Source organism: Coccinella septempunctata, chromosome 2 (assembly GCF_907165205.1).
Source record: "Coccinella septempunctata chromosome 2, icCocSept1.1, whole genome shotgun sequence".
In the NCBI taxonomy this organism is placed as follows: Eukaryota; Metazoa; Arthropoda; class Insecta; order Coleoptera; family Coccinellidae; genus Coccinella; species Coccinella septempunctata.
The window spans coordinates 51,011,920-51,039,214 of NC_058190.1; the positions used below are offsets into that span (position 1 = coordinate 51,011,920).

Sequence of the window (27,295 nt, forward strand, 5' to 3'; positions counted from 1 at the left end):
TCTTGGACTGCTCTATCTTTCACTAGATGTAGAGGAGCGAGATCTGTGATGACCTCAAGTGCTCTATTCGGTTGGCTTGGCTACAATTCTGTCGTCAGATTTTCAGAAAAAACCTTGAACTTTTCCTTCGAATGGTTCATTTCACAAAAATGATAAAAAGCGAGAAAACAAAAAAACAAATCTGAATGATATGGTGCAGGAACTGATGATGGTACATCTATCCTTCTTTATTGGATATGTGTGCCAATAATAATTGAAATATGCCAGATAGTACAGTAATAGACTGTTGTCTTCACGTCATAGAAGTAATTAGAACGTATACAGGGTGTTCCTATATTGAACGTACAAACGAAAAGGGGAGATTCCTTAAGTAAGTTTAAGAAAAAAAAGTCCCATAAACATGGGGTCGCAAACGTTTCGTTTTCGAGATACAGAGTGTTGAAGTTTGAATTTTTTTCAATTTTTTTTTCTCATAGTATCTACACTTCGCAAGATATTCAACTGAAATTTGGCATAGATATAACATTTTAGAGTTCTCACCCCGTGACATGGCAATTTCGATAGAAGATCTACAGGGTGATATTTTTTCTGGAACACTGCCACCTGTTCTTCTGCAGAACTTTTTTTTGGTGAGCAACTGTTAATTTGAAAAAATGTAAAAAGAAGCTTGTATAAGAGTTGGGGGAGGACAGTTTCAACATTTGCTGTAGTTCAGTCCTTTGCGGTTACTTAGTTTTCTTGTTATGATTTTTTGTTTGTTTTACGTTTCTTGTTGTAATACATTTTTTGTGTTGATTATACGAGTTTATCGAATCTTTATGAATCATCGCTACAGATCAGGAGAATTTCCATAAAAACTGACACTGAATTCATTCACCACAGCTTACAAAGTGGCCTTCCCATCATAATTTGGATTTTCACGAGGATTTCGAGAGAATCGTTCAAAATTTTTTTTCTCGAAATCGTTGGTAGATACGACAAAACTACAAGAGACCGAAAAGTTTAGTATAAGAACAAAATTGCCATGTCACGTGGTGAGAACTCTGAAATGTAATATTTATGCCACATTTCAGTTGAATATCTTGTGAAGTGTAGATACTATGAGAAAAAAACTTGAAAAAAATTCAAACTTCAACACTCTGTATCTCGAAAACGAAACGTTTGCGACCCCATGTTTATGGGACTTTTTTTTCTTAAACTCACTTAAGGAATCTCCCCTTTTTGTTTGTACGTTCAATTTAGGAACAGCCTGTATTATAGGTCGGTTGTGATCATTGGATCTTAACGTTTGAAAATTGTCTTAAAATGAACATTTCATCTATGGACATCAATTGTGCCAAGAAGACCGCATGAAACTTCCGAACAAACGTCTCCCCCACAAATCGCACGGCTGTATCGCGTCTCGGAAAAACCGCTGTCTCAACTTTTCCCCCATAAACGATCGTCTTCGGCGGAAAACCATCAAATGAAATCCGATTTGCCGACAGGTCGCAGAAAAAACCGAACGGGTCACAAATTTCCCACACCCCCCGCACGTCCCAACTTCCGGCTTGGAATCAACCGACTCATTCAGACGGAAAACATACTCGGAAGGGTGGACCATCATCCGAACCGCTTTCAATGGGCCCGAAAGAGACCAGAAATGACCAATTTCGATTCGTTACCGAGGCACAAACTCCGGGACTCATCCAGAATTGGAGACATTGTTGGAAATGCTTAAAAAGGCTTACTTACAAACGACATCGATTTTCCATGACGTTTCCAGGAAAAGTCCCGTGACGTTCGGGTTTTCCGCCCTGCAGGTTATGAATTTTCCGTCGTCGTCGGTCGTCGGGACGAAGCTGAGCTCGCTGATGGTCACGTTCTCCTGCGTCTCCTCCTGCGAAAATGCAAAGACACGAATCAGTTGATGAACTTACAGGTCATATTGAAGTGTTTCAAGAAAATGAGTTCTTAAACTTTCACAACCATGGCTCTAAACTGAATTCTGCATGAAAATCAATATTATGCAATTTATGCTACACCATATTTTCCTGGCAAGATTAAAACCAAAAACAGGAATTCTATTCGGAAGTACTCAAAGCTAGATCTTTGTTGGAAATGGTGCACCTATTCCATCCACACTCTCAAATGCCCTTCTTCCTTTTGTTCACATTAATTTAAAAGTTTACGCGACTCCAGTCTTGGAATCGTATTGTCTGGACTATGGAATGCAATTGGAAATGAATCGAAAAAGGAGTGAAATTTATACCAAGGAGTTATAACTTCACTCGGTCTCTGAATATAGGGGGATAGAATGTTTGAAAGAACTGATAATTATTGAAGAGCTGTAACTATAGATAGGTGAAGATCTGAAGTCTCCCTTTGGGAAGAAAAGTCTGAGAACTTCTCCAGTAACGCTGGTTCGAATAAGTCGAGTTGTTAGAAGTTGGGAGGAAAGAGCATTAAACGAGTATTTTTATTAACATACATATTGTCTATCATAAACACTAGGGCTAACCTGGACACGGAAAACCGTATCAATTTGGCATCACAGGCATTCTAGGAAAAGACAGAGCATTTCAAAATCACGATCTCAATCTGAAGACCAAGACAGCAAAGCAGTGGTCTTCCCAACACTTCTTTACGCAAGCGAAAGCTGGACACCCTACAGGAGACATATTAAACAGCTTGAACAAACGCAACACCGTCATCTAAGACAAATAGTGCACATCAGATGGTTTCACAAAGTTTCAAATGCAGAAGTCTTGCAGCGCGCGGGTTGTACAACAATTGAGACTCAATTTACGAGAGCCCGACTTAGATGGAGCGGCCACATTCCGAGGATGCAAGACACAAGACTCCCCTAAATAGCTCTGTATGGCGAATTCACAGAGGGAGCTCGGAAACCAGGAGGCCAGTATAAGTGGTTTCAAGATATACTTCATCAATCCCTAAAATCAGTTAATGCCAATCATAACTGGGAACAACTAGCGTTAGATAGATCACAGTGGAGATCTTTGGTCCACATTTATAATGGAGACTCGAGAAGAATACAGCGGCGGCCAGATCTGGTTGGTGACTATACATGCCCGGAGTGTGGAAGGATCTGTAGATCGTGGCTGGGTCTCTTTAGTCACAGGATGGCACACAGTCGCAAGTAACCCTAGAAAATTAGGGTTTGATAGCACCGATTTTTTTTTCAATCTTTTTGTAGGTTTATTCTCGGTAACGGGATACAGCAATGATGAATGAATATTGTCTAGTGTATAAGTAGGATATCGTGTATATTATAAAAACACGGTTTCATTTTCAAGGACTTATTCAAGTCAAAAATCTTCCAGCTTCACCCCCGTGCAAAACTCAAGTAGAGGGTTGTCTTAACCGCTTTCCAGTGTTGATACCTCCACCGCATATAAATGAGGATTTAGAGTAGTCATTTGACGAATATTCTCCCTCTCGATGTTGAATGGTGGCATTCGCGATGTGGAGTAATGGACGCTTTGGAACGAGATTGTTTACGACTACCGTAAAATAGATTAAAAATGATGAAAACAGCCTCTGACTTATCGCGTGGGGCGTGTCCATGTCTAGCGTAGTTTCCCTGCCGGAATCTCGGGGAAATTGAAGTTGTATTTTCTTCGAGAAAGGGTGTTAGCCGGGTAAAATCGATATCCGGTGGAGTGGGTTTAATGTGCGGACGTTTTCACTGCTTCGACGGGAAATTAATTCGCGAAATAAAACGTCGGAGGGACTTTATCGAATGTGAAGCATGACAAAACGTGTTCCGCCATCCTTTCAGGCGGTAATATCTCGCAATACTTCTTCTCTGTGTTGAAAGAAATCCATAAACGAGTTTGAACAAATTTCTCCACCACGAATATTCGAGACCTTATAACGTTTTCTGGTTGAAAAATCATATCCTGGGATTTTCTTCAGGTAGAGTCATTCGGGGTAACTGAGCGCAGTGGGTAAGTGTGCGCAGTGCGTATATCTCGACTATGCAATGTATGAAAGAGGGGTTCATTTGGGTGAAGCAAGGGCGCAGAATCGCCATATTAGTTTTTCATAGGAGTGCGCCGTGCCACGTTTCTTTAACTTTTTATTTGCAATCAATCAAATTCACTAGTTTTCTTGTTAATTTTTAGCATCTCTGCACATTCTGCCAGGTCCAAGTTCCGAGTCCCTCAGTGTTGAACAATATTTTATTCAATCATGGGCATATTAATCTAAATATATAATAAAAAATTTTAGGTTCTCTTAGCTGCTCAACTCTATAAGAACGTCAATTCAAATTTTGGCTGACTGAGGAAAGTGTGCGCGGGTAAGTGTGCGCATAGATTAATTATATGGGCATTAGTTCAGTGAGGAATAAATTATGACATTGTTGATTTTCTTGGTTAAGACTCGACCAATATTGTCCTATTTGTTCAGAAAAATATGAAGAGCCACCAAAAGGGGAATGTATCAAGTGTTGTGTTCACCAAGAATTGTGGCACGAACAATAATGCACTGCTTGTAAAAAGGCGCTTCTGTTTTGACAATAAACAGCATTTCTCTAATATTGTAACATTTTGATGACATTATTTTATAATTTGTTTTGATTGTGTGGTTCACTAAGCACTGCGTTCACTTACCCCGTGAGAGTGCGCACACTTATCCGCATTACGGGGCATGTGAACGCACTCCGATTTTCTCTATTAAATTCTTGTTTGCGGAAAGAAAACGTTTTTGTTTGTTTGCTTTTTGATGTTTTCTTATAGATTAGAATATTCTCTATCTTATGAATGTGTTTTAATTTTCCTAGCTTCAACATTTGAAACAGGGTATGGCTTGAAAGGCAAAAGTGCGCACAGTTGCCCCGAATGACTCTATAGGTGACGTACTTTAAGAATTAAGGTCTTCTTAACATTGCCTTCAACTTACTTTCGTTCTCCTCAGCTGTCTCTTGCCCTTATACCAAGTGATGATAGCTGGTGGCCTAGACCCAGCTGACTCACATGTTACCTCGTATCTCTTGTCAGCTACTAGAGGGTTGACTGAATTCACTATGTCTGCAGTCAGTGGTTTTACTGAAAAAAAAAATTCAATCGAAATTGGGAAACACATCGAGGAATATATGTTATCTTAGAATCATAAGAGAAAAAACGCAAAACGGTTCGTGAAATACAATCAATTTTACAGCAAAATATTTCTACTTTTGGTCATATTTGAAACACAGCTGACATTGCTATATTCGAGCTCCACCATGGTGGAAGAATACCATTAGTTGGGGAGCCACCACTATGAGATTATGGATAACTGTCTAATTTGTACTCTCCAAAATTGAAAATCTCCTGCATTTCTTGAAATTCGAAACAGAATCAGACCGCAATCAGTGATCTTCATCGCTGAAAAAGACACCGAGGATCGGTTTCATGTGGAACTGAACGAATAACGACCCGAAATGCATTTCGTGCACGATAATAATTAACGTCGAAAGGGAGATGTATGTTTTCGCGTTTACGAAGTATATATTTACCCATTTGATGTTTTCATTCTATTAATCAGAAGTATACGGCACTTTGAAAAAAAATCCGGCCCATAAATTACCTCCTGAGAGCTTCTGCAATTAGCCCTGATTTATAATTACGTTTTGCTCCAATTAAAGGGGGAATTGGCGCCTTGGGAGTGGGGTGCTCCAGTGGGGGCGGTTGGATTTACTTACATAGTTATGCACGAAAGTGAATTGATAATCTCGATAACGGTTTTGGGATTGGACACAAATTGCCGAATGTCACTAAAACAACTGAGATTTTTCTATGAAAAAACTATACTCTTTCTCGATGAGATACCCTGAGTATTGGTGATTTGGCCAGTTCGATACAGACTAACATTTGTGGATATTTTTATCGGAGAGTTTATTGCATCTTATCAACATTGAAGTCTCTTGAATTTCAATGCTTTTTCTAGTTATTAATTTCAGTAGAAGCTTTGAATTGAAGGGATTTCAAAATTGATTCCGAAGCTGGCGGTTGGTTGTTGGTTTACTCTTGACGCTGGATTAGAACACCTGAATCGAATAAATTTGATCCAGTTAGCTCTTATTAAATTTTCTTTCCGCAAAAGAAATATATTTCGTATTAGCCCGAGGTTCAATCTTCGAAGTGTTATTTTTTCAACTGGGTAAAATTCAGAAGAATAAGGGAAAAGTTTCCTTTCACTTCGGCAAACCAACGTAGAGTATGTGCAAGTCAAAGACCTTTTATAATCTTTTATACTCCGCAGTAATGGTATTTCTTTGTAAACGAACCGGTGTGGTTCGTTTTTATGTTCATCCCCAGAGCATTGGAATCTATATTTCCGAGGGAATAATTCCTCGACGGAAATCCAGGAGTATATTCGGAAGTTTTACGAGGGTCTATTGTTGACTCGTTTGTGAGGTTTCGCGGTCCGATTGACAGCATCAATTTTATATGGAGATTTTTATGGTGATTTTTATCATGCTGTTTTGATAGAATGTCCCCGTCGCAGGAGCCGAATAGATAGCTGCTTCTGCTTATAATTTTCAATAATGAAGATGGAGTGCATTATTGTACGCGACAAACATACGGGGATATGTTGAAAAATTCTTAGCCTAGAATAGAATAGAACCAAACAAAATTTCAATGTTAAAATATTTTATTACTCAACATATTCTCCTCATAATTGGATACATTTATTACCTGAAACGTCTCTAGACCTTTCAAAAAAATGTTTCTTCTTGCTCTGCAAAGCAGACCTCCACAGCTTTTATAACCTCCTGGTTGGAAGAAAATGTACGACCTCTTAAACCTTTTTTTAGGTGAGGAAAGCGATGATAGTCGGATGGAGCCAAATCTGGTGAATAAGGGGGGTGTTCTATAATTCAAACCCTAAATCACGAATTTTTTGCATGGCAACATGAGATTTGTGTGCAGGGGCGTTGTCCTGCAAAAACAAAACACCTTTGGATAGCTTTCCGCGTCTTTTTTCTTTAATTTTTTTCCCGTAGAGTGGTCAGTAATGTGATCAGTCATGTGAATGTTGATCTTTGGTTATTTTTCTACCCTTATCCAAAAATCAATCATGATTACTCCATGGCAATACCAAAAAACTGAACTTTTCCAGCAGATTTTTGGACACGAAAGTTCTTAGGTCTTGGAGAACAAGAGTGTCGCCATTCCATCGATTGTTGCTTTGTTTCTGGATCGTAGAAATGTACCCAAGTCTCATCCATAGTAACAATTCGGTTTAAGAAGTCTACATCGTTTTCAAATCGAGCACTGATCGAACCCGATGATTTCTACCCTTGCACGCTTTTGGTCAGCATTCAAACATTTGGGAATCCATTTTGCAGCAATTTTTCTCATGTCCAAATTGACGAGAACTATATGATGAACGCGTTCGTCTGAAATATACAGTGCTTCAGATATCCGTTTTAGACCAATTCGACGGTCTGATAAAATCATGTCATGAACTGCATCGATCTTTTCGGGGACTGACACAGATACTGGCCTTCCTGATGATCGGTCATCATCTTCAATGGGAAATTTACCTCTTTTGAAGCTTGCAGTCCAATTTTTCATGGTCGCATAAGGAGGACATTTATCACCAAGGGTATTAAGCATATCTTCGTAAATTTGCTTATCTCTTAATCCTTTAAAATGAAGGTACTTGATGATGGCTCGATACTCCAATTTTTCGATTTTCACAATTTCGGTGGACATCTTCTTTCTTTTAATTTATTGCGTGAATCTGGTTTACTTTTTGACCTCAAACTTCACAGTGACACTTCTAAAGAGTTATTGTTCGTTGCTATGGTAACGCAATAGTTTTTTATGCATGGAACTGGTCTAGGCTAACTAGATATCAATATATCCTCGTATTTCACGTCAGTTTTTCCTTTAATTAACACCTTTTGTAGTGTGGTCACAAAAGCAAATAGACATCGAGTTTTTCACCCCATGACTCAGAAGAAAGATATCTGCAGAATGATATTCATAGACCTGAGCCTCAACGTTCTCTAGGCCATGAAAGATATGGTCTAAAACCAAAGAGTATCAAGAGTTGATACTCTTTGCTAAAACCAGTGCAGAATAACTTTACCCTTCAGGTAAAAAAAGGACTAAAAACCTTGTCTCTCGCAGGTCTATGAACCTATTCGGCAGCTTTAACAAGCCAGAATCATCAGAGAGAGATTCAGTATCAATTTGGTAAGATACCATTTGTAACCAAAACAGGTCTCCGCAAAATGTTTTCATCATCGTCATGTGAACGTAATACCCCAAAGTGGTTTCAAATATTCTTGATTTCTAATATTTCAAATTGAGTCACTGGTTTCAGATTTTTCCCCGATTATACTCGATAGTGGAAGAACAATAAACCGGGGATATTTTACTCACAAAAAAACAGTCAATTCGTAATGTCGAACCTATCCAAAAACCGAAAGACTACTTACAATATAGCTCCAACGTGACCGCTGCGACTTTTGGTGAAGTCATGTTCGTATTGTTGGCCATGCAAACGAAGGTGGCCTTCAGGTCGTTCCTGCTGACTTTGGTCCACACCAGCCTGTTCTCTATGACATCGCCAGCGTTGTGCTCGTAGTTGGTGTCTATGGGAACGTATTTCGTGTCCGAAGATTGTTCCCCATTTTTCTCCTTCACCATCCACCAGACGTCGGGCTGTGGATGACCACCCACGGTTCGACATGTCAGTATAATGTCGTCACCTTCCTCATGCGGACCCACTGTGGTGTTCAGCTGTCTGCCCCATTTGTCGAAGATGGTCGGTTGCTCCGGAGGCACTGAAAGAAGAAGAATCGAAGAGGTTAATATGATAAAGCAGTTGTTAGGCAGATGGGGACAGAAAACATTTATGTATAGTTTATATTGTTTTCAAATCGTGAAAACTCAACTTATAACGTATTATTGAATTATAAGTCTCATTCTGCAGCATCTATGGACGTAAGAATTATAAACTGTATTGCTACTTTTATGGAAGGAGTATTTTATACTCTTGTACATCTAAATGTACTAGGTTTCATTGCAGAAATTCGCTGCATCGAGATAGATCTTTGAGACTGTTGATTTTCTGTGTGATGTCTTCGCATTATTCAAGAAATTCTGTTTCCGGGATACTTCTACTATTTTTACACCATAACGAGAGTTTCATGCGAAAGAAAGAACATAAAAACTTTCATCATCTTAAAACAATGCAAAAAATATGACACATGAATGATGAGAGTCCATTTCTGTTTTTCCCCTTCTTCATAGCATGCAGCACTACTTCTTTCTGTTATATTTGAAAATAGGTGAGACAACTTGAAGTTTGGTTTGTCCTCCTCATCCTCCGAAAATACTAATTCGTCAATCTGCAGATAATATTAGAGCACTTTCTATCTCGTACGAGAGTGAAACGTTTGGGCATTGTCTTATCTTGGTGTTTTGATGCTCTGAACGGTCGATTCCATTTAGATAGCTGTGGAACTCTTGCAACTGTCCCCTGCAACTGTTTCTGGCATAATTAGTTTCTACTGATCCTTTCGTTTCAACGAATTCTCTTTGGATTTCTGAGTAATATGTCTGATAACTTCTATTTGAAAGAGTGCTTCGTCTGTTTTCCAGATTTCCTAATTCTACGAATACTTCCACCATCATATCTTCTAGGTGTACCTAGAGTGAGGGTGAGTCTTCGACTCTTACAAATATTTTAACGTCTCGGTTCAAAAGATACAGGCTGTTGTATAACCATAAAAAATGTTTTTTTAGTTCTATCTCACAAACAGTTTCATTGAATGAAATGAATTCCGGAATATATTTTTTCATTTATTTGATGAATCTTTTTCGAACCCAAGATATCATCCACGTCTTCCAGTCTTCTCATTATGACCGTTACGTACCCTAAAAAACCCAACTCTTGAAACTAAAAGGACCTTATGAATATTTGAACAATGAGGATAAATTCAGATGCATACCACCCACTGATGTGAATAACAACAAGTGTAACGATCTGAATTGAACGAGCCAATTTTCCATCGTCAAGACCCCATGGAGTATGCCTAACGTGACCAGACGTCCCGTTTTGAACGGGACTGTCCCTTTTTTTGATTGTTTGTCCCGGTGTCCCCGAACTGAACTCCGGGACACAAAATTGTCCCGTTTTCGAAAACCGCGCTAAAATTAAAGAGCTGGCCGGTAAATATCTGGAGCACTGAACTTGATTCCTTACCAAAGAAATGGAGATATTTTATTGGGTAGATTTAATAAAATTACCCTCCTGGAAGATGTTCAAAAATCTCTGGATATATAAATTGAGAAGGAATTTATTGACTCTAATAAAGATTCAGAAGTTTTTGACGGATTTCCATTGATTTCAAACTATGTACATCACATAGCAAAAAATAAGCGAATGGAATAATTTAAATGCTTCCACAGAAACTCGTTGGGTTGAAGTATCCAAACATTTTCACACCAACAATCTTCGGCATGAAAACTTTAGTATATTAATTGAATATATTTTATGTTTGCCGGCTACAAATGCTCCAGTAAAAAGAGTATTTTCTATGATGAACAAATTGTGGACATCTGAAAATACCCAGTTACAAGTTACCTTAGATTAGGAAAGGGAGTCTAGTCTATAAGCAAATTCCAGTTCTAAAGACGAAGTTGATAATTAAGGTGAATATAGAAAAAACTTGCCAAGAGTTCCACTCTTACTTAAAATCATCACAAGCAGTATTGAAGGAAATTTGTTCCCCTGATAAATATAAATACAACTAAACATTTGGGAAATGTTTTTATTTGTAATACCTACCTGATAGTTTATTTTCTGTTAATAAATAAATTAATTTTTTTTTCATTGAAAACCCGTTATATATACATATGTATTAACCCAAAAAAAACAGTGTCCCGTTTTGAGTAAGAAAATAAATGGTCACGTTAAGTATGCCCCATCGAAGAAAAGCAGATGCTGACCATGGTTTCGGTCTCATTTGACCTCATCAGAGCAAAACAGCCTTTTTCTCCGATGGAGAACGTTTGGAATTGATGGACCCTTATTCAATACTGGCAAGCGCTACTGAGTAATATACAGTAACACAGCGACAACTGAGTACTATACAGTTACCAGAGCGCCACCCAGTATGAAACGGTGTCCGATTCAATCCCCTTCAGATAGAAACCCAGACGAAGACAATAGCATATGTCCCATAACTCCCATACTTTCTCTAATTCAGTACGCCGGTCGCCGATTCGCTTTGCGAACAACAGACGTGTGACGAATTGAGAAGTTTGGGAACACGTTCAGATCACGGCAGAAATGATGCCAGCGAGAGGTACAATAATGATAAGGAATGATGACGCCTAAACGGGGAGGCAATGAATACAATAATGAGGATAAATTCCTCATGTGTTTCGTCTGACCTCAAGAATCTACTGGAGAAATATTTGTACAAATCAAAGACTCACCCTTTATATTCCAAAGATATAGAGTATTCTTCATATAGAATGATAATATATACTCTTTTCTCTTATCATTTCAATAATGGGCATCACGAAATATCGTGGGCGAACAACACATCCTTTTCGTCTGCTAACGATTGGAATTTGCAGCATCCACGCCGCGGCCCTTTAAAATCGACCAATTGTCGATTCAGCGGGGAAGGAAAACACTTCCATCAACTCGAAAGTAGATAAAAGCGTTTGGCCGTGCAACCAAAGGGTATTGCAGCCCGAACCATTCTAATTATTTCATCACATACGCTCGGAAGATAGCCACTGCATCAAACAATCCGACGCTCTGGTGGAGGACCACGCAGATGGCTCGCTGCAGAGAGGATTCTGCGGCACAATCCGGGAGAATTAGTTCGGCAAATAATCTGTATATGGGTCAACTGGCGTCTCCGTTTGAAAGGCATCACCCCGTACGCGGAGTACGGAGCCGAGCGTGTTCCATTTGTTCTGCGAAATGGGGTTTCATGTATAATTAACATTGTGCCTAGGTGAGGACGCTCCGCAAACACTCTATGACGCTGGTGATCGATCTTTCTGTTTGACAGTCAATCTCGCATCGCGGAAAATTGAACTGACTTCGGTTCATCGGTCATAGAAGATGGGGTAATACCGGGCAAATAGTGAGGTTAAACACTCCGGGAGTCTAGCTTTCAACTTGGGCAGTGCATATGATTGTGTTTGAGGTAAACATCACAGGAGGAGTTTGGAGAAAGGGCAGTTTTTTCTTCGAGTTTCAGGATGATCATTGTCTGTCGAGGTTTAATGTAGATAAGAGTTGGTTCTTGCCAGAAATATACAGAACGAGTCTTTGACTATATAATACTTATTTTTATTCATGCATAAATATACAGTAAACTTTACATGTATGTGAATTTTTTAGATGGTTCCACAGAGTTTAAAATGCAGAAGTCTTGCAGCGCGCGAGTTGTAAACAATTGAGACTCAAGTAAAGAGGGCCCGACTCAGATGGAGCGGTCACATTCTGAGGATGTAAGACACAAGACTCCTCAAAATAGCTCTGTATGGCGAATTCACATAGGGAGGTCGGAAAACAGTATAAACGGTTTAAGGGTATACTGCATCATTCCTTGAAATCACGGCATCACGGGCATTCTGGAAACTAAAGGACAGAGAGTTTCAAAATCACGACTTCAATCTGAAGACCAAGAAAGCTACTTACAAAGTAGTGGTCCTCTCAACACTTTTTTACGGAAGCGAAAGCTGGACGCCCAACAGGCGACATGTTAAACAGCTTGAACAAACGCAATAACGTCATCTAAGACAAATAATGCACATCAGATGGTTCCAAAAAGTTTCAAATGCGGAAGTCTTACAGCGCACGAGTTGTAAACAATTGAGACTCAAGTAACGAGGGCCCGACTAAGATGGAGCGGCCATATTCTGAGGATTCAAGACACAAGACTCCCCAAAATAGCTCTGTATGGCGAAGTGACAGAGGGAACTCGGAAACCAGGAGGCCAGTATTAGCGGTTCAAGGATCTATCATCAATCCCTAAAATCAGTTAATGCCAATCATAACTGGGACCAACTAGCGTTAGACAGATCACAGTGAAGGTCTTTGGTCCAGAGCTCAAATGAAGAAAGCAAACTAAGAAGCTAAATCTATGACACTACACTTCTGTGTAGCCCAGAGGAGCGGCTCAAATGGTCAAAAAGAAAGCTGTAACTAGAGACAGTTTTTTGCCGAGGTACATATTACATTTTTTCATCGACCTCACATACTTTTTTGAAAGTGAGTAGTTGCCCATTTGATGGCCTCATATACGTCGCCGTAATCGCCAATTCCCTAAGCTCTGGAGAAGTGTTACTGATATCTATATCGCTATCACTACGCATTATCGATTATACTGAACCAACCACGTACCTAATTCACTCGTAAAATATAGAGTGTTCTTTTAATCCCGAGGAATCTTCTGTTGAAATATATGTACAAACATAGGACATGAACAGTGACACTTCTTGTCCTTATGAAATAGTGCACTACAGTATAATTAGTGAAATATTTTCATTATTGGGGCTTTCCATTTCAATGCCAAATCAAAAAATAAATACCGAAATGATTCTTCATTTCATTTTGCTTTCTTTTACGAGAGGAGAACTCCCAACTCATTGGCATTCCGAATTCTTCCGTTCAATATTCATCGAAGATGTCGCGACATTTTCATTAATCATTAAAAAGTAATATAATACTCCGTGTGAGAATCAATTTTCACGGATTACACTCCTACGGGTAAAACTGTCAGCAGACTGAGACAAATAATGAATTCCGCGACTAGCAAAAGTGAAAACCTGCGAAGAAGCGAGAACAGACTTCACGTTTCAAAGGGAAAGCGTCCTTTATCGTCCTAATGATGACAGAGTGGGGAGTAATTTGAATGAAAAAGATTTAACGATGGGGCTACAATGAGCGAGACAGACTTCAAGGGGCTCAACGCGGGAGGTATCAAAATGAAATAAAGAAAAGTTCCCACTTCACATAATTTCTAGCCGTTAAATATGGAAGAGATATGGCTTTGCATAAGTAATAAAAGGAAACCCTTTTGTGCTCCGACGGGTCGTTCTGGTGTGATGTGGCTTTCATACGATAATGCTCTGATAACGCAGATGAGGCTTGTTTTTCGGCTCGGATGATACAGATATTAAGGGTTCAAACAGCGGCTCCCAGTGCGAAATTTTAAAATGATTGAATATGCTCCTGTTGAAAAAGGGATTTCAGAAACGTTGAAGGATATGGTATTGGTTGAATGTTGGAATCAATAATTCGGGAAGTTCTGAGTATAAGAAAAGTGGATAGTTTTGTTTTTTAGTCTTTTTGTAGATATATTCGGGATACAGTAATGATGATGATGATTTAATGACAATTTCAACAGTATGCAATAGTTTAAATGAAAACTCAGGGGTTTAAGAGTTTTTGGAATTAATATGAAGTCATAAGAATCCCAATAACTCATAAACCGTTATGAAATACTGTTGATTTTGTGATCAGCTATCTAAAGTGCCATTTAAAATATGAAAGTAGTAGGCTGTTTCCCGTATAACCGGAAGTTACAGAGGTCTGAAAGTATTCGAGGTAGGAAGTTCGTTGTCGAAAACCCCAACATGCAAAATTTCAGCGAAAAATATAATGATATTGAAAAAATATAATTGATCGAATGGGAATACTACCTTTTGGTTCGAATTACCACGAGCAGCCACTGGGATATTCTTATTACCACCATACTGTCCCCTCAGTATGGCTTCGCACTGACGAACGCTTTCAATTCCAGGCGAAAGTGAAAATAATACGGAAGCCAATATAGCTAAATGTTCGAAACTCCGCCAGTCGCAACAAATAACATATTCGAAAGCAACCCTTCGAAGTAACTCGCAAATTTATCCACCCAATTGTCATACTTCTGAGCCAAGTTTCCGACCGAATGATCCAGCCCGTTCATATTCTCATAAAGGAACGACATACGCAAGGGCGGCTCGTCAGAGGAGGCAAGGGAGGCTAAGCCTCCTCATGAAGCTTAGGGCTAAAATACATTCACTTCGGGCATGTTCTCATTTGCAGAAACTAATTACTATATACATTTTCCGAACACCTGAACTAGATATTCAGATAAAAATTAGTTCATTTTTCGGTCCTCCGCTCATAAAAATCCAGCATAACAATCATACAATCCACCGGCTGCGTACGCGTCCGCCGCGTCGAATGTGAATATTTCCTAGTACTGCCTATTCGGACGGAGGCTGTTGGGCCTGCTGCCTCCGTTGATAGTGTAACTCACGCATACGTTCTCTGGACTCGCATACTAACCGAACAAGAATTCAGCTGACTTACTGTACCATATTCGCCCGTAAAATGTACCAGAGGAGGCTCAGCTCCCCTGTTCTCCATCGATTCTTTCGTGCCGTCTTCGACTATATTCGCTTGATCTCCGACGGTAGGGGCGTTGTCCGACGGTAGTTGTTATGATTTCAATTTTCAATTTGAATGTAACGACTTCGTGGAGAACTGGAACTTCGGGAAATTTGTGATATATTCTTGTTAAGATAGGTTGTTTTGTCAGGGCGTTAGGGGTAAGTACTGATACGGATCAAAAAATAAAATGGAATTGAATATTGAGAATTAACTGTACACGTTGTTAAAACCTTCACAAGACCTCCACCAAATTTAATTACACTAAAGTCTACCGAAAATCGTCAGAATAGAAGTTTCAGTGTTGTTTGGTACGATAAATGTGATTGCTTAACTGGATCGATCAAACAGGAAAAATTATTCTGCTGGCCATATTTACTATTTTCTCATCAAACAGAATATACTTCATGGTTCAAAACGGGGTTTTCAGATTTGAAAAATTTACCGCGATCTATCGAAAGGCATAACAAGTCAAAGGAGCATATAGCATCCTCTTGCATTCAAAATTAATCTTAGCACTGACAACTTTTCATTATGCTGAAGAAATATATTTTATTGACTGATAAGAGTTTGTTCCAATACTCCTCGAACTATTAGCCTCCTTAGCTCTCATGACCACGAGCCGCCACTGGACATACGGTTTCCTGGATATATTCAGCGCGTCACAGCCAGATACACACATACAGTACCTACTTTCCTGTGTGAACCCACCCGCCCCGTCTTGCATCTGAGATTATTGAATGGAAACGCCATGAATAGAAATGACGAATATTGGAATATTTTTCTTTGAACTTTCCATTTGTTATTTTCCGGACCCGAAAGCCGGGTTATTGTGAGGGGCTTCGACGGCGTAATGAAATCCAAGGAGGTGATTCTCGATTCTGAATAATGGTCGGATGCTGGGGGCAGGAGATGGGGCCAGGTGGGGCTTCTTGGTTGGCAGGAGAAAATGCGGAAATCATTTTCGAGACATTGCAATGTCTGTGTCAATGGGCGTTGCCCTGTCTTTGTACATCGCTGTGTAGGTATTTTCGACAGATTTAGATATTTCGAGGAATTACTTTTTCGATGTTTCGTGTTTCCATTTGAATAATCATCAAGAATATCTGTTATTATTTTTTAGAACATAACTCCCTTCTTGAATATCTAGGAGTTGAGCTCGATTCCTCGATCAATTTCAAAGCCCAGTTGGAAAATTTGCGTGTGTAGTTGAAAACCACCATCTTTCATAAACTAGCTGGTACTTCATGGAGTGCTGATGCGACCCACAACGAATCTAGAAGAAATCGACTGGAAAAATGAAGCCAAATATTTAGGAATAACGCTTGACAAAGGACTTACTTGGAAAAGTCATATCAAACAAGCAATCGACAAAACGAAAGCAGCGATGAATAGACTCTACCCTCTGATAGGAAGAAGAAGCCACATGTCGAAAGAGACAAAATTGAAGATAATCAAAGCCGTTGCTAGAAATCAACTGACCTATGGATCAGTTGCCTGTGGTTTCGCGACAAAGAGCCATATCAAAAGAATTCAGACCTAAAATGGGAAACCATAACGGAATTCATGAACAGAAAAGCAGAAAAATTATTCGAAACAGCGAAAAACCATCCGAATCAAGAACTCAGGAGACTAGTAGACTACGACCCAGAGGAAGACAAAAGGAGAATACGAATTTACCGAAGGAGACCAAGAGATCAATTGAAAAGATATTAAAATAAGAACAGAAACTTATTGAAAAATCCAATAAAGTGTTATCCAATAGAGAATAAACACATAAATACCAGCACAATAGTGTTCGAGAAAAAAACCGACTAAGAGATGAACGGTTTATAGGCAAATGCCCGGAACCGATATTCAAGAAGCAGTTAGGGGTTTTTAGTGGGTCTCGAGCTCAGGAGAGTGAGAATCCCTACACTTGTTCCCCCTCAGGAGAGGGTGGTTCGTCGGACTTGCAGATTTTCCCCCTGCTACACAAAAAACAAAAATTGCTCCGTCCATCCATACTATGTCTATGTTCTAGTCATACTAGTATAGGCAGAAAACGTAATTATCAATAAAATCCATGTAACTCAGTAAAAACCGAAACTTGTTTGTTTACCTAATATTCTACTTAATTTTTTTTCAATTTCTAATCAGCATCAGCTCCTCTTTCATCCACCTCTACACACATACATCGTTTGGCGGGATACAGACGCTCCGAAATCACCCTTCCGATTGAAAACGGAAAATTAATGAAAAATCACATAGATCAACGCTTGGAGCGTAAATCAGAACGAATCGTTCGGTCGTTTTTGAAAAGTGCAACACATGTACGTAGCTCCAGGAATTTATGAAGAATTATCCACAGCAATTAATCAGGGCGAGTGGAATACGTTTCCAAATGCTGTCAGAGAGAGAGAGAGAGAGGGAGGGGGCGAGGGAAATCGTAGGAAATCGCTTTTCCATTTTCCTACTACGGAGCGTTCATTTATTTCCTCTCATATCTGTATACCGCGGAGTTGGAGAGAGATGGCCGATTCTGACGAATAAGGTTATCAGATTGAAACGACGGATAGCTGCCTAGCGCGACAATATTATGAGCTACGACAAGAAAGTTGCATCTACTCCGTGAAATTGAAGAGAATTTCATTTGGCAGATGTAGCGGAGACGATGAAAGCCCCCCTGATGAATGTGGGCTTGCCGAAAGGATCTAAGGTGACAGATAAGTACAAAAACTTGTACTTGTACTATTTCATACCGAGGGATTTTTCTATCGTAAACAGACAAACATTTACCGTTTGGAAGATTGCTCAGCACCACATATGTCGTTGAATTTGAACAATGGAACATGAGAGGGTAAATATTAGTATCACATTCTAAGATTTTTAAGCGAAACTGTTCGACTGAGCTAAGTTATTGTGAGTTCGACTTAAAATATATAAAATATCAGAATGATACAAGCTGTTGATATTGTTGCTGTCATCATCATCATTGCTGTATCCTGTTACCGAGACTAAATCTATAGAACGACTCAAAAACAAAACTATCGGTGCTATCAAACTATAATTTCTAAGGGCTACTTGCGACTGTGTGCCTCCTGTGACTGAAGAGACTCAACCGTGACCTACGGATCCTTCCATAGTCCGGGCATAGATACTCACCAACCAGATCTGGCCGCCGCTGTTGTCTTCTCGAGTCTCCATTATAACTGTGCACCAAAGACCTCCACTAAGATCTGTCCAACGAGAGTTGTTCCCAGTTATGACTGGAATTAACTGATTTTAGGGATTGATGTAGTATATCCTTAAACCGCTTATACTGGCCTCCTGGCTTCCGGGCTCCCTCTGTGAATTCGCCATACAGAACTATTTTGGGGAGTCTTGTGTCTTGCATCCTCAGAATGTGGCCGCTCCATCTCAGTCGGGCCCTCGTTAGTTGAGTCTCAGTTGTTGCACAACTCGCGCGTTGCAAGACTTCTCCATTCGAAACTTTGTGGCACCATCTGATGTGCATTATCTGTCTTAGACGACGTTGTTGCGTTTGTTCAAGCAGTTTGATATGTCGCATGTGGGGCGTCCAGCTTTCGCTTCCTTAAAGAAGCGTTGGAAGGACGACTGCTTTGTAAACAGCTGTCTTGGTCTTCAGATTGAGGTCTTGACTTTGAAATACTCTATCCTTTAGCTTCCAGAATGCCAGTAATGCCGAATTGATTCGGTTGTGTATTTCATTGTCTAGGTTGGCCCTAGTATTTATGAAGCCTCCCAAGTATTTGAACTGCTCGATCTGTTCTAGAGTTTCATCCTCCAGGCTGTTGCTGTAGAGCAGATATGAGTACAGTTCGAGGTTATCACGTCCCCATGTTACATCGATGGCAGTATGCTTTTGTTGAGAGGTTTCGTTCGTCCGAGTATTTGTCTGGGTCTGGTTACCTCATGGCTCTAATCTTGGCCCACTTCTATTTCTGTTGTTTGTCGATGATTTAATTTGTTCGGTTGACTTGATGTGGCTACTGTTTGCGGATGATTTTGTGCTCTTTCTAAAGGTGCCTACAGATTACTCTGACATGACGACGTGGAACCACGTGATAATGCGCATGATTCAAAAATCTGACATAGCGTTTGGTGCGGAAGCGTTCAAATTGTTCTGACGTGACGTGTAACGTGCATTCTATATCGTGAACGAAATACGAGACGAATAAACTGATCTTGAAGCAAGCAAAAAGAATAAGAAGGTTATGCAGTTATAATTATAACTATTATTATCAGTTTGAGTAGATTACCTCACAGATTGTTGCCTTCACTCCGACCCAATTGAGTCCAGAAAAAATGACGAAATTAGCGAACAAATTGCCGGCAGAAGCTTACACGAACGGTAGGGTAGGTTGATACGAATTGCCTACCGAAAAAACACCGGCCTCCCTCAGACGCCGCAGAAGAGGCGAGATGGGCAATGAGATCGCATCCAAGATGGAGCATATCCATATCCGGATATTCGTTTAATCCGTTACAAGGGGGGCCTGAAGGAAATTAGGATGATAGGTCGAGAGGCTCTGATTCAGAACGGAAGGAAATATTATTTTCTGGAACCTGTACGGGGGATGGAACAAGGTCAATTATCATTTACGGCAGGGTGGATCACCCACGAGGCTTTAAATCTCGTTAAACGTCTGGGTTGTGAGTTGTGAGGAGCTTTTGGAAGTGGCGTGACTCTTGGTTGATTGAGTGGAATGGCGCGACGTCCTGTGGCTAGATGCTCAATTTTTGTGACTGACTTGACATCGTTGTTTCTGATATTTTCCTTCTTCAAGGCCAAAATTTGTGAATTATTAGAACGGATCCTGGAACATAGATACAAGGAATGGAAAATAAACATTTGTTGTTGTCCAAAGGCTGGAGTGAGATAGTTGCTTAGTGTCGCCAATCACAATTGAAATAGTTGAATCTGACATCATTGTCACGTCAATTTTTCGTACAAAAAGGTAGAACCTATATAAATTTATTTATTTTACGCCACTGCACTACACTGCACTACACACACGCGCGCACACACACGCACACACACACACACATACACACACACACACACACACACACACACACACACACACGCGCGCCACACACACACCTCACACACACACGTCACACACTCGTCACTCGACACTAGATACTCGACACTAGACACTCGACACTCGATACTCGATACTCGACTCACGTCACTCGACACACGACACTCTACACTAGACACTCGACACTAGACACTTGACACTCGACACTCGACACACGACACAGGACACCCGACACAAGACCCTCGACACAAGACACTCGACACTAGACACTCGACACTAGACACTCGACATTAGACACTCGACACTAGACACTCGACACTCGACACTCGACACATGACACTCTACACTCGACACACGACACTCGACACTCGACACACGACACTCTACACTCGACACACGACACTCGACACTCGACACTCGACACACGCACCCTGCAACCCCCACATACGCACACACACACACACACGCCACACACACACACACGCACACACACACACACACGCACACACACACGCACACACACACGTCACACACACGTCACACACTCGTCACTCGACACTAGATACTCGACACTAGACACTCGACACTCGATACTCGATACTCGACACTCGACACACGTCACTCGACACACGACACTCGACACTCGACACACGACTCACGGCACTCGACACTCGACTCTCGACACACGCACCTGCACCCCTCACATACATCTGTTGCGCTAGACAGAGAAGCATCGAATGTTTGTACCACAACAAATACATTCATAACACGTCAATGTCCATTTCATGTATTTATGTTCTAAGGAAAGGATAGATCATGAGAATCGATTTTGGGGTATCAATATGCAAAGTCGTATATTCCTATTTTCTATAGGGAACTTTATTGACGGCGCAACAAAGGATTAAGTAGAAATGACAAGTTGGATCGAGGAAAAAAAGTTATGAAGTTGTATTATAGTAAAATTTTGCAAAGATACTGAATGCTGAATATGAGGTCCACCTCAATCTCATGAGAGTGTACCAAAACACATACCCATCATGTGTAATGAGCTAGAATAAAGTCGTATGAGCTACGTGCATATTTCACAATAGTGAACTGTTACTGGCAAGCCCGTAGATCTACCATCGATCCATCGTCTCTGTTTTGGGTATCACGTCGGTATAGAAAATTACACTATACTGTGGTGTAACCCTGGTCATGAGAAAGAGTGCTGCTTCTCCTTCTTTAACCTGTTTGTTGCACATCCTTCCAGAGTATAGTTTTTCTACGCCATTCTGGGAAATCGGTTTCGTGTGGAAGAAGCATCATATAAATCTGCCTCTCATCTCATCATAAACATCCAAATTCTCCGATAGAATTTCACCCAGCTGGGATTTCATACCGATTCCATTCATTCGTTCGCGGCGTATCTCGCAAAGGCCACAGATTTCCATATTCACGAGTATGTTCTCTTTCATGTTCGCCGACATCATTTTCATCATCGACCGGAAAAAAGCGACGGTTTGGCAGCGCGGGGCAGAGGGGCCGGCCGCACTACGCGCAACTAAATCCCATTCAGGTCCAGCGGACGAGTCGGAATCGGAACCCCATGTAATCACCATAGTCTGAAGGCATAATGGCGCTATGTCAGTAATTAATCATTTTGTTTAATTACACTAAGTACAATTCGAACGGCTCCCATCAAAGGTAGACGATAACCCCTGGGATGGAAGAGGGATCGGACGAATTTAATCACTTAAGTGAGGCTCAGTGGACGCCTATACCCGATATCTTATCCGTTTGCGGGATGAAAATTTGAACATAATTTCGATTTTGTATGGAAAATTATGATCTGGGTACACGGATCCAAGGCAGGGATTTTGGAGGCTGTACGGGGATTTCCGGTACGATTGAATTGAAGGGACGTTTCAAAAGACTCATTCACGTTTCTCAATGATTTTTTTCCTTATCATATTTTCTACTACAGGATTCAGAAATATTCGAAAGCCTTTCGCCAACCAGCAGGAAGACGTACTCAAAGTGAAAACGTATAGCTCGGGAATATAAGATCTGGAAATGATTATGCTCTTAATTATTGGTTTTGGTATTGGTCAAAGACCACCCAATTACAATTAGGTATATGCAACAGAATAACCCTCTGGAGAAATACTCCTGTGGTGTCGAAGGAAATAAAAAAGCCGATGAACTTTCAAGAAGAGCATCAAGGTTAACACCTGCTGGATCTGAGCCTTTTGTGAGCTTGAAAAATACCAATATGGCACTGGACTGGATGCACTTAAGAACCACAAGATGTGCAACACGTACATTGATAACCCTCCCAGATACTGGTCAGGTGAGGGCTATGTATGGGCAATGCAGCTGCGGTCAAAATGTTTACCAACTGCTGGCCTGCCGTGGAACCAAGGACCAGAATCCGTGTGCCGGGCAGGATACGTGCAGGATTCGGGCAGGCAACGTGAGTCACTCTCACACATCCTGCAAACGTGCAGTCTCATGAACTGGGAAAGAATAACTAGGCACAACTACGTCGCTTATCGCCTTGAGGATATAGCGATAAAGAACTGCTGGCAGGTGACGAGAGAACCCAGGATTAGGATTAGGGACAGAGAAGGGAAACTTTTAAAACCCGACCTTCTGCTAATTAAAGATCAGCACGTCATTGTATGCGACGTCTCAGTGAGCTGGGAGTGCCCAGAGCCTTTAAGCATGGCTTATGCAGTTGAGAAAGCCATATACTCCACTCCCACCTTCCTAGAGAAGGTTGAGGAACTTCACCCGGATAAGATCATAGAGGTGCTGTCACTGACTGTGGGAGCTAGAGGAGGATAGTGCCCTGAAAACCGCAATATCATCAAGATGGTTGGCGCTACAGATGCGGGCATTGGTGACATTATCCATACCGCACTGAGGGGTGGCTGCATCATTCGTAAGCAGTTCAACCGCGTGGTTTGGCGCGTTGCCCGTAGGATTCGCGAAGTTCGCGTTTAGTTCGTCCCACTGCAAGACCTCAGTGGTAATGCTTTAACCAGTCTCGCGTGTGCGCGAATTGTTTGTGTATTCGGGCTACTGATGCGGGCTGTAAGTGCGGTTCGAGAGAGTTCGTTCGTGCGTTTTTGTTCGTGAGCTTCGTTCTATACTTGGACGTATTGATTTCTCTCTGTTTTTTGTCAAATATGTCATGTACTGAACTTTTATTTTCTGTTTTATCTATGGATCTGACAATGTCTACGTCATCTCTGAGGCCATGTCACCGAATAGCAAAAGAATATTTTTCCACTCTGTTTTTTGTATTTTCCTTTGCTGTGAACCGCCTTTGTATACTGCCTGTAGTCTGAATATTAAATAAAGCCTCATAACAGCGGACCAACAATGTGAACTGAAGAATAGAAAAACCCTCTGGAGAATCACCCCTGGACTTACTCAGTCAAAGAAATTCGTTATTCATGCTTTCACCAACCAACACCAGAAAGCTGCTGAAGCTATCACGCTATCAAGCTTCGTGTGATGGTTAGAATGCTGACAAGGCACTGTAGGTACAACTATCATTCGCACCGTATGAGTAAGTCAGCAGATGAGATTTGTAGGCTCTGTGGATCAGAAGCAGAAACAGCTGAACACATGGTATGCAAGTGTCCAGAGCTGGCTGGCCTAAGAACCAGTTGGATACTCACAAAGTAACGGCCAAGGTTCCCCATTGACGATTTCCTTGAGTTCCTATGAATGAGGAGGGTAGAGAACGATAGATCTACATAGTCGCAGTACCCGGAAGCCAGAACTACCCCAGTTCAAATAATAATAATGTCTCGCCATATTCACTCACAAATTTGGAGCTGACAATATTGCCAGAGAATTATTTCAAGATTTGGTCACCGAAAATGTGTTTGGTCTCTGCGGAAACTCTACATTATACAAATTACAACGACTGTAATAAAGTAGAGCAGTTTTTCCAACTGAAGGAATAGAATGATTCGTTAGAAAGACGCTATATTGATTGAAGGAAGGTTGTATAGTCTATAATTCGTGATTCTCAAAGAGATAACCCCACTTTTACGTTATTAAACGACCGGATTATTTATTCCAAAAATACCTCTACATTCAATATTTACGACGCTACTAGGACATTAAAATCAACAGGGGTAAGTGAAAAGTGATGATTTCAAGCCACGTCAATGATTCATTAACTCACAGCTCGTTCATGGAAGAAAATAGAAAAAAAAAGGCCGCGTCGTACAGAATGGTGTGTTTGGAATATTGAATATTCACGCATTTCCAACCATTTTCCTTTTGCGACCTTTAAATTGAATGTAATCATGCGTTTTAAAGCATAAAAAAAGCATATCTTAATTCATATATAATTGTTATTCCTTATGCCTAGTTTGTAATTACCACTGACGTGCATCCAGTTTGAAATATATGACGGAATGTCTTAATAAACTTTAAAGTCTGATAAACGATCCTAATAAGAGTTTTGCGTGAGTTTGTGTGTGTGTATATGGATACGTTTCACTTTCCCAATTAGTCCTTAGTTTCGTTCTGAAAATGGCTCACGAGGTGTTTCCAGGAGAAATATATCGGTTTAGGAGTCACCTGTAAAATTCTGACAAGTGTAATCAATCTTGTCATGAAGCGATCCGTCATCATCAGACTACAATTCAAACTGGCCCAATAATTCGAGTCAATAATTCCCCTCTACCATGCAATCCTTATTTATATAGGAAATTTGTTGGTAGACACCAGGAAATGATGCACAATACCTACGCTATTTTGTACATAAATAGAACTGAAACTCGAACTGAAATGATATAGATCTCAAGCAGCCTTTTCATCGATTCCCTCATTTCGGAAGTGAGTGGAATGGAACAAAATACGTAAACATTTATCATCGTTTACAACTTTGAGCATAACTGGATTGAATTGATTTTATTCGGAGGCATATTCGAGAGGAGTTGAAACATCTAAAGGCAACTGTAGACTGGCTTCGAGATCATTGTCCCCTCATCAGCGCAGTGTAGCGTTCAAACAAGTTTGGGCAGGAGTGTCAAGCTGCTGCATTAGGCAAACACGCCATTCTATGTAGGTGGCCTATTTTTGGCGAATTTTCAGCAACCGGTCCCTCAATTTTTCCCCGTCTACCGCAGGATAGAAGAAAGTTTGAACTGTTTAGGAAACAGGAAGTGTCCTTTGCGGAAATGGACCTACTCCAATCGATACATCCCAGGATGATCGCTCGTTTCCCGGAGTCTAGATCACTATCGACAACTTACCGAAATTGAACGGATAAAAAGTACCGGCATCCATTCATGTGAACTCGCAATGAGATATTTCCTTTCGATATCTCTCCATAACAGTTCCGCAAAGTTGGGGAACTCGACATTTATTACTCCCAATTTATCGTTCACTTACTGCTGCATTAAACTTTCTCGTCTGGTTCGGGCGAGGTATATCCAGTACCGAACTCGAGACGGGGGGGTTTTGGCTTTTCATTATGATGTTTTGCAATATAGGCAGACACCGGTGGGGGCGATATTTACAGGGTCGAGGCAGCTGACGCCTCGAATATTGCCGAAATTTCGTTCCGCATGAGGGCCCGATTGAACCGCGGAAGCGGCGGTCATTTGGAATTTGAATTTTGTTCGGGTAAACGTCCTAAGTGAAGTGGAGAGGTTGCTCGGCCTCGATATACCTTCAACAGCCTCGATTTTCCGTTGATTCTATCATAAAGAAAATCATATCAAAGTTCGAGAGACGAGAATCCGTCTCATCAATTTTCTCTAAGTATACAAACTGATATATTGAGTAAGATGTCTAGCAACTGTGCCATATACAGCTGGGCCCCCAGCCACAGAGTTCCAATGTAGTTCCAGTATTTGAGAGGGCTTCAAGGAGTCATCATTCCTCCTATACTTTTCTCGTCCATGACATTTCATGACAGGCTTGTGATAACCAGGCATTCTGTAGCTAGAAGAACAGGAGTTTCTTCTCTTCCTAACAGAATCTACACTCCTCGGTTACTTCTTGGATCTTGTACTTGTAGTTTCGAAATTCCGAAGGAACTTTCTGGAATGATCTACAGAAAGGCTCTGGGACAGTAAGTGGTGCTTATGCTCCCTTTCTAGAGGGAGCTGGATTCCTCGCTGAATTTCAAAGCGCATTTGGAAAATTTGCGTCTGAAGTTAAAAACTAGGTAATATCCTACATAAACTAGCTGGTACTTTATGGGATGCTGATGCAACTACTCTTCGAACGAAAGCCCTAGCATTGGTTTTTAGCCTATCATAGAACGAAACAAAATTTCATTACCAAAATATTTTATTACTCAACATATTCTCTTCTTAATTGGATACATTTATTACATCGAACCTGCGACGTCTCTCGACTTTTCAAACAAAACTTTTCTTCTTGCTCTGCAAACCAGACCTCCACAGCTTTTATTACCTCCTCGTTGGAAGAAAATTTAGGACTTTCAACACTTTTTATCAGTTGAGGAAAGACATGATAGACGGATGGAGCCAAATCTGGTGAATAAGGAGGGTGCTCTGGTAATTCAAACACTAAATCACGAATTTTTTGCATGGCAACATGAGATTTGTGTGCAGGGGCGTTGTCCTCCAAAAACAAAACGCCTTCGGATAGTTTTTCGCGTCTTTTCTCTTTAATTTTTTCCCGTAGTGTGGTCAGTAATGTCGAATAGTAATATCCGGTTATTATTCTACCTTTATCTAGAAAATCAATCATGATTAGTCCATAGCAATCCCAAAAAAACTGAACTTTTCTAGCAGATTTTTGGACACGAAACTACTTAGGTCTTGGAAAACCAGAGTGTCGCCATTCCA

General features: G+C 40.6%; 1 protein-coding gene across 1 annotated transcript in view; it reads right to left on the reverse strand.

The window, feature by feature from the left end:
• The window catches only part of LOC123307370 (neural cell adhesion molecule 2), a 146,272-nt gene that overhangs the window by 41,251 nt on the left and 77,726 nt on the right, over positions 1 to 27,295 (reverse strand). Inside the window, exons 3-5 of the mRNA XM_044889654.1 lie at positions 8,438 to 8,785; positions 4,906 to 5,051; positions 1,735 to 1,879 (exon numbers count right to left, since the gene is read on the reverse strand). Coding sequence (XP_044745589.1) covers positions 1,735 to 1,879; positions 4,906 to 5,051; positions 8,438 to 8,785 — 639 coding nt within the window. The remainder of the gene's footprint in view (positions 1 to 1,734; positions 1,880 to 4,905; positions 5,052 to 8,437; positions 8,786 to 27,295) is intronic.